The sequence below is a fragment of the Apodemus sylvaticus genome, chromosome 19, assembly GCF_947179515.1.
Source record: "Apodemus sylvaticus chromosome 19, mApoSyl1.1, whole genome shotgun sequence".
Lineage (NCBI taxonomy): Eukaryota > Metazoa > Chordata > Mammalia > Rodentia > Muridae > Apodemus > Apodemus sylvaticus.
Genome location: NC_067490.1, coordinates 526,289 through 539,617, shown reverse-complemented (window position 1 = coordinate 539,617; position 13,329 = coordinate 526,289). Strand labels below are relative to the sequence as shown.

Sequence of the window (13,329 nt, the reverse complement as noted above, 5' to 3'; positions counted from 1 at the left end):
CATGTGTCCTTATTGCATGCTGAAGAATCCTCTGGGTATATGCCCAGGAGTGGTATAGCAGGGTCCTCAGGAAGTCTCATGCCCAGTTTTCTGAGGAACTGCCAGACTGATTTCCAAAGTGGTTGTACCATCTTGCAATCCCACCAGCAGTGGAGGAGTGTTCCTCTTTCTCCACATCCTCGCCAACACCTGCTGTCTCCTGAGTTTTTGACCTTAGCCATTCTGAGTGGTGTGAGGTGAAATCTCAAGGTTGTTTTGATTTGCATTTCCCTAATGATTAATGATGTTGAACATTTCTTAAGGTGTTTCTCAGCCCTCAGAAGTTCTTCATGTGAAAATTCTTTGTTTAGCTCCATACTCCATGTTTTAATGGGGTTATTTGGTTCTCTGGGTTCTACCTTCTTGAGTTCTTCGTATATATTAAATATTAGCCCTCTGTTGGCCATTTGTTGATTCTTGATCTTAGAGCATAAGCCATTGTTGTTCTGTTCAGGAAAATTTCCCCGGTGCCCATGTGTTCAAGGCTCTTCCCCACTTTCTCCTCTATAAGCTTCAGTGTATCTAGCTTTATGCGGCAGTCCTTGATTCACTTGGACTTGAGCTTTGTACAAGGAGATAAGAATGGGTTGATTTGCATTTTTCTGTATGCTGACCTGTCTCTTCCCCCACAACATTAAGCTGGCTGGCAACCCCCACTCTCCGGATGGGCTACCTCTGGCCTTTTCAAGCTGCGGCATTCCTGGCCTACAGCCTCCACCCTTCCCCAGGCATTATCTCAGGCCTATTCAAGATAACAATACAGCCGATTTCACCTCAGCGCAGCTCCAACCGGAGACCAACAGAAAACTGCGTGACTAAGCAGACAACCCGCCGAGAAGAAGATCCATGAACTCTCGGCTATTTGGGGGGCAGGGTGGTTTTTCCTAAGATTATAAATATTGGCTTATTGATAGTAAAGTTGGTCTCTATGGGCAACTGTCCTCTTGACTCATTTCTCTTTTGCCCCCTTCCCGTTAACCTCAGAATTTTCTTCCAGGTAACCCAGTTCGTATGTGGCCGCTGGCGGACTACACTGACCTCCAGTTGATCCAGCACCACTTGTTAAAAATGCTGTCTTTTTACTCCTGGATGTTTTTAGCTCCTTTGTCAAAGATCAAGTGACCATAGGTGTGTGGGTTCATTTCTGGGTCTTTAATTCTATTCCATTGATATTCCTGCCTGTCTCTGTACCAATACCAAACAGCTTTTTTAAAATCACAATTGCTCTGTAGTACAGCTTGAGGTCAGGGATGGTGATTCCTCCAGAAGTTCTTTTGTTGTTAGTTTTTGACATCCTGGCTTTTTTGTTATTCCAAATGTATTTGCAGATTGCTCTTTCTAGTTCTATGAAGAATTGATTTGGAATTTTGATGGGGATTGCATTGAATCTGTAGATTGCTTTTGGCAAGATGGCCATTTTTACTATATTAATCCTGCCAATCCATGAGCATAGGAGATCTTTCCATCTTCTGAGATCTTTGACTTCTTTCTTCAGAGACACAAAGTCCTTGTCATAGTGATCTTTCACTTGCTTGGTTAGAGTCAAGCAAAGTATGTAATATTATTTGTGACTATTGTGAAAGGTGGTTGTATCAGCTTGCAATCCCACCAACAATGGAGGAGTGTTCCTTTTTCTCCACATCCTTGCCAATACCTGCTGTCTCCTGAGTTTTTAATCTTAGCCATTCTGACTGGTATGAGGCGAAATCTCAGGGTTGTTTTGTTTTGCATTTCCCTAATGACTAATGATGCTGAACATTCCTTAGGGTGCTTCTCAGCCATTCAAAGTTCTTCAGGTGAAAATTCTTTGTTTAGCTCTGTACCCCATTTTTAAATAGTGTTACTTGGCTCTCTGGAGTCTACCTTCTTGAGTTCTTTGTTTATATTGGATGTTAGCCCTCTGTCAGATATAGGGCTGGTGAAGATCTTTTCCCAATTTGTTGGTTGCTGATCTGTCCTTTTGATGGTGTCCTTTGCCTTATAGAAACTTTGTAAGTCCCTAATGACTAATGAAGTTGAGCATTTTTTAAGATGCTTCTCCACCATCCAAAGTTCTTCAGGTGAGAACTCTTTGTTTAACTCTGTACCCCATTTTTTAATAGGGTTGTTTGGTTTTCTGGAGTCTAACTTCTTGAGTTCTTTATATATATTGGATATTAGCCCTCTATCAGATGTAGGATTGGTGAAGATCTTTTCCCAATTTGTTGGTTGCCGTTTTGTCCTATTGACAGTGTCCTTTGCCTTACAGAAACTTTGTAACTTTATGAGGTCCCATTTGTCAATTCTTGATCTTAGAACATAAGCTCTTGGTGTTCTGTTCAGGAACTTTTCCCTTGTGCCTATGTCCTCAAGGGTCTTCCCCAGTTTCTTCTCTATTAGTTTTAGTGTGACTGGTTTTATGTGGAGGTCCTTGATCCATTTGGAGTTGAGGTTAGTACAAGGAGATAAGCATAGATTGATTTGTATTCTTCTGCAAGCTGACCTTCAGTTGAACCAGCACCATTTGTTGAAAAGACTATCTTTTTTCCACTGGTTGGTTTTAGCTCCTTTGTCAAAGATCAAGTGACCGTAGGTGTGTGGGTTCATTTCTGGGTATCCAATTCTATTCCACTGATCTACCTGCCTGTAACTGTACCAATACCATGCAGTTTTTAACACTCTGTAGTACTGCTTGAGGTCCAGGATACTGATTATCCTTAGAATAAAGGAAGGCTACTGATTTGTTTGAGATAATTTTATATCTAGACACTTTGCTGAAGTTGTTTATCAGCTTTAGGAGTTCTCTGGTGGAATTTTTGGGGTCACTTATGTATATGATCATATCATCTGCAAATAGTGATATTTTGACTTCTCCCTGTCCAATTTGTATATCTTTGACCACCTTTTTCTGTCTAATTGCTCTAGCAAGAACTTCAAGTGCAATACTGAGTAGATAGGGAGAGAGTGGGCAGCCTTTTATGGTTCCCAATTTTAGTGGGATTGCTTCAAGTTCTCTCCATTTAGTTTGATGTTGGCTAGTGGTTTTCTGAATATTGCTTTTACTATGTTTAGGTGTGGGTGTTGAATTCCTTTTCTTTCCAAGACTTTTAACATGAATGGATGCTGAATATTATCAAATGCTTTTTTCAGCATCTAGTGAAATGATCATGTGGTTTTGTTCTTTGAGTTTGTTTATGTAGTGGATTACATTGATGGATTTCCATATATTGAACCATCCCTGCATCCCTGGGATGAAGCCTACTTGATCATAGTGAACTATCATTTTGATGTATTCTTGTATTTGGTTGTCAAGGATTTTATTGAGTACTTTTGCATCAATATTCATAAGGGAAATTGGTCTGAAGTTCTCTTTCTTTGTTGGATCTTTGTGTGGATTTGGTATCAGCATAATTGTGGCTTCATAGAATGAGTTGGATAGTGTTCTTTCTGTTTCTATGTTGTGGAATAGTTTGGAGAGTATTTGTATTAGGTCTTCTTTGAAGATCTGATAGAATTCTCCACTAAACCCTTCCAGTCCTGGGCTTTGATTGGGATACTGTTACTGACTGCTTCTATTTCCTCAGGGATTATGGACTATTTAGATGGCTTATCTGATCCTGTTTTAACTTTGACACCTGATATGCGTCTAGAAAATTTTCCATTTCCTCAAGATTTTCTGATTTTGTTGAGTATAAGCTTTTGTAGTAGGATCTGATGATTTTTTGAATTTCCACAGTTTCTGTTGTTATGTCTCCCTTTTCATTTTTGATTTTATTAATTTGGTACTGTCTCTGTGCCCTCTAGTTAATCTGGCTAAAGCTTTATCTATTTTGTTGATTTTTTCAAAGAACCAGCTTCTGGTTTAGTTGATTCTTTGTATAACTCTTTTTGTTTCTATTTGGTTGATTTCAACCCTGAGTTTGATGATTTCCTGCCGTCTACTCCTCTTGGGTGTATTTGCTTTTTTTGTTTGTTTGTTTTTTGTTTTTTTGTTTTTTTTGTTATGGAGCTTTCCGGTGTGCTGTCAAGCTGCTAGTATAAGCTCTCTCCATTTTCTTTTTGGAGGAACTTAGGGCTATGAGTTTTCCTGTTAGCACTGCTTTCATTGTGTCCCATAAGTTTTGGTATGATGTGTCTTCATTTTCATTAAATTCTAAAAAGTCTTTAATTTTTTCTTTATTTCTTCCTTGACCAAATTATCATTGAGTAGAGCATTGTTCAGCTTCCATGTATATGTGTGTTTTTAGTTGTTTTTGTTTGAACTTAAGACCAGCCTTAGACCGTGGTGACCTGATATGGTGCACAGAACTACTTCAATATTCCTGTATCTATTGAGGCCATTTTGTGGCCAATTATATGGTCAGTTTTGGAGAAGGTACCACGAGGCCCTAAGAAGAAGGTATATTCTTTTGGTTTAGGATGACATGTTGTCTGTTAGATCTATTTGGTTCATAACTTCTGTTAGTTTCACTGTGTCTCTGTTTAGTTTCTGTTTCCATGATTTGTCCATGGCTGAGAGTGGGGTGTTGAAGCCTCCCACTATAATTGTGTGAGGTATAATGTGTGCTTTGAGCTTTAACAAAGTTTCCTTTATGAATGTGGGTGCCCTTGCATTTGGAGCACAGATGTTCAGAATTGAGAGTTCATCTTGTTAGATTTTTCCTTTGACCAGTTTGAAGTGTCCTTCCTTACCTTTTTTGACAACTTTAAGTTGAAAGTCAATTTTATCTGAAATAAGACCTCAGAAAATGGAAAAATCTGCCATGCTCGTGGATTGGCAGGATTAATATAGTTAAAATTGCCATCTTGCCAAAAGCAATCTACAGATTCAATGCAATCCCCAACAAAATCCCAACTCAGTTCTTCACAGAGTTAGAAAAAGCAATTCTCAAATTCATCTGGAATAACAAGCAACCCAGGATAGCTAAAACTATTCTCAACAACAAAAGAAATTCTGGGGGAATCAGTATCCCTGACTTCAAGCAATACTACAGAGCAATAGTGTTAAAAACTGCATGGTATTGGCACAGTGACAGACAAATGGACCAATGGAATAGAATTGAAGATGAATCCACACACCTATGGTCACTTGATCTTCAACAAAGGAGTCAAAAACATCCAGTGGAAAAAAGATAGCCTTTTCAACAAATGGTGCTGGATCAATTGGAGGTCAGCATGCAGAAGAATGCGAATTGATCCATTCTTGTCTCCATGTACTAAACTTCACTCCAAGTGGATCAAGGACCTCCATGTAAAACCAGACACACTGAAACTAATAGAAAAGAAACTGGGGAAAACCCTTGAGGACATGGGCACAGGGGAAAGGTTCCTGAACAGATCACCAATAGCTTATGCTTTAAGATCAAGAATTGACAAATGGGACCTCATAAAATTACAAAGTTTCTGTAAGGCAAAGGACACTGTTAAAAGGACAAAACGGCAACCATCAAATTGGGAAAGGATATTCACCAAGCCCACATCTGATAGAGGGCTAATATCCAATATATACAAAGAACTCAAGAAGTTAGACCCCAGGGAACCAAATAACCCTATGAAAAAATGGGGTATAGATCTTAACAAAGAATTTTCACCTGAAGAAATTTGGATGGCCGAGAGGCACCTTAAGAAGTGTTCAACATCATTAGTCATTAGCGAAATGCAGATCAAAACAACCCTGAGATTTCACCTTACACCAGTCAGAATGGCTAAGGTCAAAAACTCAGGAGACAGCAGGTGTTGGCGAGGATGTGGAGAAAGAGGAACACTCATCCACTGCTGGTGGGGCTGTAAGATGGTACCACCACTGTGGAAATCAGTCTGGAGGTTTCTCAGAAAACTGGACATGAGACTTCCAGAGGACCCTGCTATACCTCTCCTGGGCATATACCCGAAGGATTCCCCGGCATGCAATAAAGACACACGCTCCATTATGTTCATAGCAGCCTGTTTATAATGACCAGAAGCTGGAAAGAACCCAGATGCCCCTCAAAGGAGGAATGGATACAGAAAATGTGGTATATTTACACATTGGAATACTACTCAGCAATTAGAAACAATGAATTCACAAAATTTTTAGGCAAATGGTTTGATCTGGAAAATATCATTCTAAGTGAGGTAACCCAATCACAAAAGAATACACATGGAATGCAATCTCTGATAAGTGAATATTAATTAGCCCAGAAGCCCTGAATACCCAAGGCACAAATTGCATAACAAATGACTCCCATGAAGAAGTATGGAGAGGGTCCTGATCCTGGAAAGGATTGATCTAGCATGGGAAGGGAATATAAGGACAGAGAAAAAGGAGGGAGGTAATTGGAGAAGGGATGGAGAGAAGAAGGTTTATGGGACATATGGGGAGGGGGGATCCGGGAAAGGGGAAATTATTTGGAATGTAAACAAAGAATATAGAAAATAAAAATATTAAAAAAAAACAATGTCTACTCCATCTTTTTTCTTGGGATCATTTGCTTGGAAATTTTTTTTTACAGCCTTTTACTCTGAGGTAGTGTCTGTCTTTGTCACTGATGTGCATTTGTTGTATGCAACAAAATGTTGGGTCCTGTTTACATATCCAGTCTGTTAGTCCATGTCTTTTTATTGGGAAATTGAGTCCATTGATGTTAAGAGATATTATGGAAAAGTGATCGTTACTTCCTGTTATTTTTGTTAGAGATGGAAGTATGTTTTTGTGGCTATCTTCATTTGGGTTTGTTGAAACATTACCTTCATGCTTTTTCTAGGGTGTAGTTTCCCTCCTAGTGTTTTTATTTTCTACCTATTACCTTTTGTTGAGCTGGGTTTGTGGAAAAATATTGTGTAAATTTGGTTTTGTCATAGAATATCCTGTATTTTCCAACTATGGCAATTAAGAGTTTTGCTGGGTATAATAGCCTGGGCTGGCATTTATGTTCTCTTAGGGTCTGTATCATATATGCCCAGAATCTTCTAGCTTTCATAGTTTCTGCTAAGTCTGGTGTAATTCTGATAGGTCTGCTTTTATATGTTACTTGACATTTTTCCCTTACTGCTTTTTAATATTCTTTCTTTGTTTAGTGCATTTGGTGTTTTAATTATTATGTGATAGGAGGAATTTCTTTTCTGCTCCAAACTATTTGGAGTTTTGTAGGCTTCTTGTATATTCATGGGCATCTCTTTCTTTAGGTTAGGGAAGTTTTCTTCTATAATTTTGATGAAGATATTACCAGCCCTTTAATTTGGGAATCTTTGCTCTCTTCTGTACCTATAATCCCTGGGTTTGGTCTTCTCACTGTGTCTTGGATTTCCTGGATGTTTAGGGTCAGGAGCTTTTTGCATTTTGCATTTTCTTTGACTATTGTGTCCAACTCTTCTATGGTATTTTCTGCACCTGAGATTCTCTCTTCTATCTCTTGTATTCTGTTTACGATACTTACATCTGTAATTCCTGACCTCTTTTCTGGGTTTTCAATTTTCAGGTTTGCCTCTATTTGTGTTTTCTGTATTGTTTCTATTTTCACTTTTTGGTCTTTGAGGACTTTATTCAATTCCTTCACCTGTGTACCTGTGTTTTCCTGTATTTCTTTCAGTGAGTTTTTGATATCGTCCTTAAAGGACTCTATTATCTTCATGATATAGGATTTTAGGTCAGCTTCTTGAGTTTTAGGTGTGTTGTATTCAGGGATTGCTGTTGTGGGAGAAGTGGGTTCTGATGATGCCCACATATATTGTCTCCTGCTGCTTATGGTCTTGCACTTGCCTTTTGCCATCTGGATATCCCTGGTGTTTGTTGGTCTGAGTGCTTGCCTGGAGTCTGCCTCTTTTGACCCTGGGTTTCTTCAGGTCTCCTGGTAAGCCTGCAGTCCTGGCCATAGCAGATCATCTGTGGGGGGCTCTTCACAGGGGCAGAGAGAGTGCTGATCTGTTGCCCTGGCTGCAGTTGATCTCCAGGGAGGCCTTCAGATGGTTGGTCAACTGCTCTGAGTGCAGCGGGTTCTTCAGGATGGATCTGGATATGGTGTCTTCTCTGGAGCAGACCAGCCAGGAGTCTGCCCCAGAAGAAAGAACTGTGCAGTGGGAGGGGTGGAAGGGATGGAAAGGGTGTGGTATTTGGGAGGGCGGGGTTTTGGTGGCTGATGGGTCCCAAGTCCACTGGGCCCTGAGCAGCAGCTCTGTGACTCCAGAGGTGGGGTGTGTGTGTTCATACCAACTGCTCTGAGTGCATCAGGATGGATCAGGAGATGGTGTCTTCATTGGAGCAGACCAGCCAAGAGTCTGCCCCAGTAGAAAGCTATATCAGTATTATTAAGTTCTTTTATAGTGAAACTGCTATTAGGTCCTTTCTGATAGTCAAAGCTGCAATGAGAATTCTATCAGTCTCCCCATGTGTCACCAGTTAATTGCTTCTAGATCCTAACCAGACTTTCTACTACCCAGAGGCTGTGACAGGTGATGACTATTTAGCCAGATACATATTCTTAATTGATATCCTTGTAAACATTCTCTGTTGTATACTTCTTATTAGATTTATGATTTGATTTCATGTGTGAACTTGTAGCAAACTTTTTACTTTGTGATCATATATTCTGAAAGATGTATAAATGCTGAGGACAAAGAGAAGGGTCAGAACTGAGCTGAAGAGAAGTTTTTAGACAGAACTGAGGATAATTTTTTTAGTTAGGCCACAAGAGAACTTTTTAGACAGAGCTGAATTGAAGAAGAACTTAGAAATAAAGGCATAGCATTGTGAGAAAAGCCATTGAGAGTAAGAATATTATTGTGACATCAGAGCAGGAGGAGAGAGCAAGATTAGGATAATACAGAGTGCAATAACTTAGAAACTCTAGGTAACATAACAAACTAAGAGAGCAATATGCAGAATAGAGAGAGAAAGAGGACAAAAAGAAGCTACAGAGAGCAGAAGGAGCAGACAGCCTTCTCCTTACCATGGGACAGAACAAGTATTTTCTTAATAACAAGGCAGACTTGGTCTTATTAAAAGTGTCAAAGTATTCTACTTACACACTTGGGTTTAATTCATTTATCATTAAAAGAGTAGAGGATTTTTCTTTCTGTATGCAATAAAGATTGGAGCTCATTTTTCATCCAAAATGAGTGAGTTCTTTCTGCACTGGTGTTTTGTCTTTTGCTCTAAATGCATATGGAAGTGTAGCTGTGTGCGTGTGTGTGTGTGTGTGTGTGTGCACGCGCACATGTGCACGCGCATGTGTGTGTACATATGCAATTGTAAAAATGTATGCAAGTTAGTCCCAACTGGTTTGAATGGAAATGTATAAATGTGCATCATGAATCTGTATTTAAATTTGTGTGAGTTTATGCATATTTGCTCATGTGAAATTTTTCCTTCTATGAGCATTATTTTCTTGTCCAGGTTCAATAGAAGTTTATTGCTTCAAACTTCCCCCTAGCCTGACAAGCAAGAGGCATGTGGACAAAAGTGAAAGGGCTCTGGCAATTAATCCTTTATTTAATACCCCAGACCCTGCTGTTAGAGTACAGGTATTAGTTGCCTAAACCAGAGGATTTTAACCATCAGAAAGAGCAAGAAAGTCTTTAGGACATTTTAGACATTATCATCAGCATTTAAGTATAGTTAGATAGCTAGAACATCTGGAGATAGTCTTTAACGCCATACCAGAGTCCTACTCTGTCTCCTCTCAATCTACAGCAAGTCTGGAGGTCCGGGCAGGTGTTGTAGATACAGACCTATAATTCTGGCAATTAAGAGTTGGAAGCAAGTCATGAGGAATTCAAGGCCAGTCTAAGCTACAGGAGACCTAGTCTCAAAAATAATAATCAGTAACAAAATTTTAAAAATAAAAACATATCCATTATCTACCAACATTCCAATGTTAACAGAATAAGAATTAGGCTTAAAATAGATGTTTAGATGTTAAAATCAGTCTGGTGGTTCCTCAGAAAACTGGGAATGATACTTCTGGAGGACCCCGCTATACCACTTCTGGGCATATACCTAGAGGATTCCCCAGCATGTAATAAGAATACATGCTCCACTATGTTCACAGCAGCCCTATTTATAATATCCAGAAGCTGGAAAGAACCCAGATGTCCCTCAACGGAGGAATGGATACAGAAAATGTGGTATATATACACAATGGAGTACTATTCAGTCATTAAAAACAATGAATTCACAAAATTTCTTAGACAAATGGATGGAGCTGGAGAGCATCATCCTAAGTGAGGTAACCCAGTCTCAAAAGAACACCCATGGTATGCGCTCACTGATAAATGGATATTAGCCTAGAATCTTGGAATACCCAAGACACAATTCACATATCAAATGATGCCCAAGAAGAAGGAAGGAGTGGCCCCTGGTCCTGGAAAGTGCAGCAGTGTAGGGGAATACCAGGACAGGGAAGGGGTGGATTGGGGGATCGGGGGGGGGGAGGGCTTATGGGAGTTTCGGGGAGGGGGGATCCAGGAATGGGGAAATAATTTGAAATGTAAATGAAGAATATATCGAATAGAAAAGAATAAAAAATACAATAGTAACAGAATAAGACTTAGGCTTAAAATAGATGTTTTGTCACTGAAACTTTTAGTAGCTCACTCATGATTTGCAAATAAATTTTCAAATTGAGAACCCACAGTGTTAATAATTCTTTGAAATAAGCAAGCATAATATTAATTCAAATAATATGAGTTGAAAGATGAACAAGATATACTAGACATGGATATTGTACACAAATTTCTATACACATGTATATATAAGACACAAGTCAATGCCATCAACTTATATGCCAAAATCAAATTCAGTGAATGAATTCTATGATTAGAGGCCCACAAATTAAGTTTTTCCCTTGCTTTAAAAGATCAATACCATTAAATATATTTGACATCACTCAACTTGTTCAGTAATATATATGCACATCTATTATATATAAGAACATACCTTAACTTCAGAAATATATTTTAATTCCTTATTGCCTGGTTGTTTATACCTCAGCAGAGTTCTTTAGATTCTTCAAGTCAGAACCATCTTCTCACTTTCCTATTCAGTGCACTCCTCACTTCCTTGTTTCTCAAGGTGTAGATGAGTGGATTGAGAGCAGGAGTGACCACACTGTACATGATGGCAATGATTCTGTCCTGATCCAGAGAGCTTCCTGAGGCAGGATGGATGTAGGTGAAGAGAACAGGAGCATAGAACAGAATAACAACCATGAAGTGAGAGGCACAAGTGGACAGTGCTTTGTGGAGCATGGTGCAGGAACCAGTCTTGAGGAGAAGATAGGCGATGATGTAGAAATAGGAGAGAAATATCAGAAAAAAAGAAGTGAGGGCAATGGTGCCTGTGACTGTATTGAGCAACCAAAGGTTGAGCTCAGTGTTTTCACAGGCCAGATCCAGCAATGGCTTAATATCACAGAAGAAATGATGGACATGATTGGGACCACAGAAGCTCAAACGAGATGTCATTATAGCATGAAGCAAGGCATGCAAGAAGCCCATGATCCAGATAGTAACAGTCATGTGAACACAGAGCTGGTGATTCATAATGACTGGATAGTGGAGTGGTCTGCAGATAGCCACAAAGCGGTCAAATGCCATCACTGGCAGCAGCATGGTCTCAGTGCTACCCAGGAAGTGGAAGAAATGAAGTTGAGTGATGCATCCCAGGAAGGAAATTGCTTTGCCTGTGGAGAGGAGGTTCTCCAACATCTTTGGCAGTGTTACAGTGGAGTAGGAGATATCTAGACATGCTAGGTTTCCCAGGAAGAAATACATAGGTGAGTGGAGTCTTGGGTCCAAGATGACGATCATCAGGATGGCTCCATTCCCAGTTATATTGACAAAGTAGATGGTGAAGAAAATCGCAAAGAGAATAGGGTTTAATTCTTGTATGTCTGTCACTCCCAGCAGGAGAAATTCAGTGACTGAGGTTTGATTGGACATCACCTATAAGGAAAGACACTTATTATACAATGCTACTCTGCATGTTGTCCAGTCCTTCTGGCCGTAGATTTTCTTTTCATAAACAAAGTATTTTGAGAATGAGTTACTGTTTTTCATGATGTCATCTCAAGTTCTTCCTAGTATTTACCCATTATTGTGTTAAATAGCAATGTTTAATAAGTGCCCGTTGTGGGTTGAAATGAAACATCTAATTTACTACATTTCCCTAATCATTTCCTTTTTATTTAGTGACTTTTAATAGAACACAAGCTCACCAAAATTTTCATTATGTGAACATTTCCATTTTGACCCTATCTTCTCGTTATTTCTTAAGTTGGCTCCACCGTGGAATAGCTTTTACATAGTTCACCAGGTAGACATCTGTGAGGTAAATGCACTTGAAAGATTCCAACTAGAGAAGGATAAGAGTAGATGGACCTATTCCAATCACTGTCCTTTTAAAGAAAAGAAATATAGCATCAAAGGAATTGGCCAGTGTCATTACATGAATTTAAATATTCCTCACAGCAAAGATGCTATCAACAGAAACTACCAAATGGCCAAAATATTCTCTTGGTATACTTCAGGCACTGGATTAATATTTAAAGTTTGTAATGGATTGCAAATGACCACAGAAAACTCTACTAATCAATAAATGGACAAAGATCTAAATTAAAATTTCTCAAAAAAGAGAGATATGAATGGCTAATAAATAATTTTAATGTGTTCAGCTTCCATAGTTACTAAAGAAATTCAAGTTAACTAACTTTGTCATTTCTCTCACTCTGGGCTGAATGACCTTTATTAAGAAAGCAGATGACAATAAATGCTGGCAAGGAACATATAGTGATGTAGCCACCATGGAAATCAGGCTGATTTTTTCTCTAAAAATTAAAAGTAGAACCACCATGGGACCTAGATATACTGATCCTAGGTTGAACCCAAAGGACTGTACATCCTACTACAGAGATACTTGTATATCCATGTTCAATCCTGTCACATTCACAATAGTCAGGAAAATGAATCAGCCTAGGTATTCATCAAGTAGCAAGGAAAAATGAAAACTTGGTACATATACACAGTGAAATTTTATCCATTTTTAAAGTAAAATGAAATTATGGATTTGCAGAAAAGTACATGGAACTAAAACCATGATGTTAAGCAATCAACAAGGGCATAGAAAGACAAATGCCATAAGTTTCTCCTTATATTTAGTCTTAGTTAAATATGTAGATCCAAGAGGGTGTAAGCATGGGCCAAACCCACAAAACTAGAAAGGGGACCATGTTTCTAGGAAAAGAAGAGATGTATAGAAAGAAAGAAGAAAGGCAGTGGAACAATGTGTAATGGAAGTCCAGGGGATCAGCATCAGAGAAGGAAACAGGGAGATAGCAG

General features: G+C 39.0%; 1 protein-coding gene across 1 annotated transcript; it reads right to left on the bottom strand.

Moving 5' to 3' along the window:
* Positions 1–11,007: 11,007 nt before the first annotated feature.
* On the bottom strand, positions 11,008–11,934 carry LOC127670090 (olfactory receptor 12D1-like). The gene has a single exon (XM_052164415.1). It carries the CDS (start codon positions 11,932–11,934, stop codon positions 11,008–11,010), a length of 927 nt encoding a protein of 308 aa, XP_052020375.1.
* Positions 11,935–13,329: the final 1,395 nt, after the last annotated feature.

Bases quoted from the DNA above. Each gene is read 5' to 3' on its own strand.
- LOC127670090 (XM_052164415.1), bottom strand. From the start codon at position 11,934: ATGTCCAATCAAACCTCAGTCACTGAATTTCTCCTGCTGGGAGTGACA.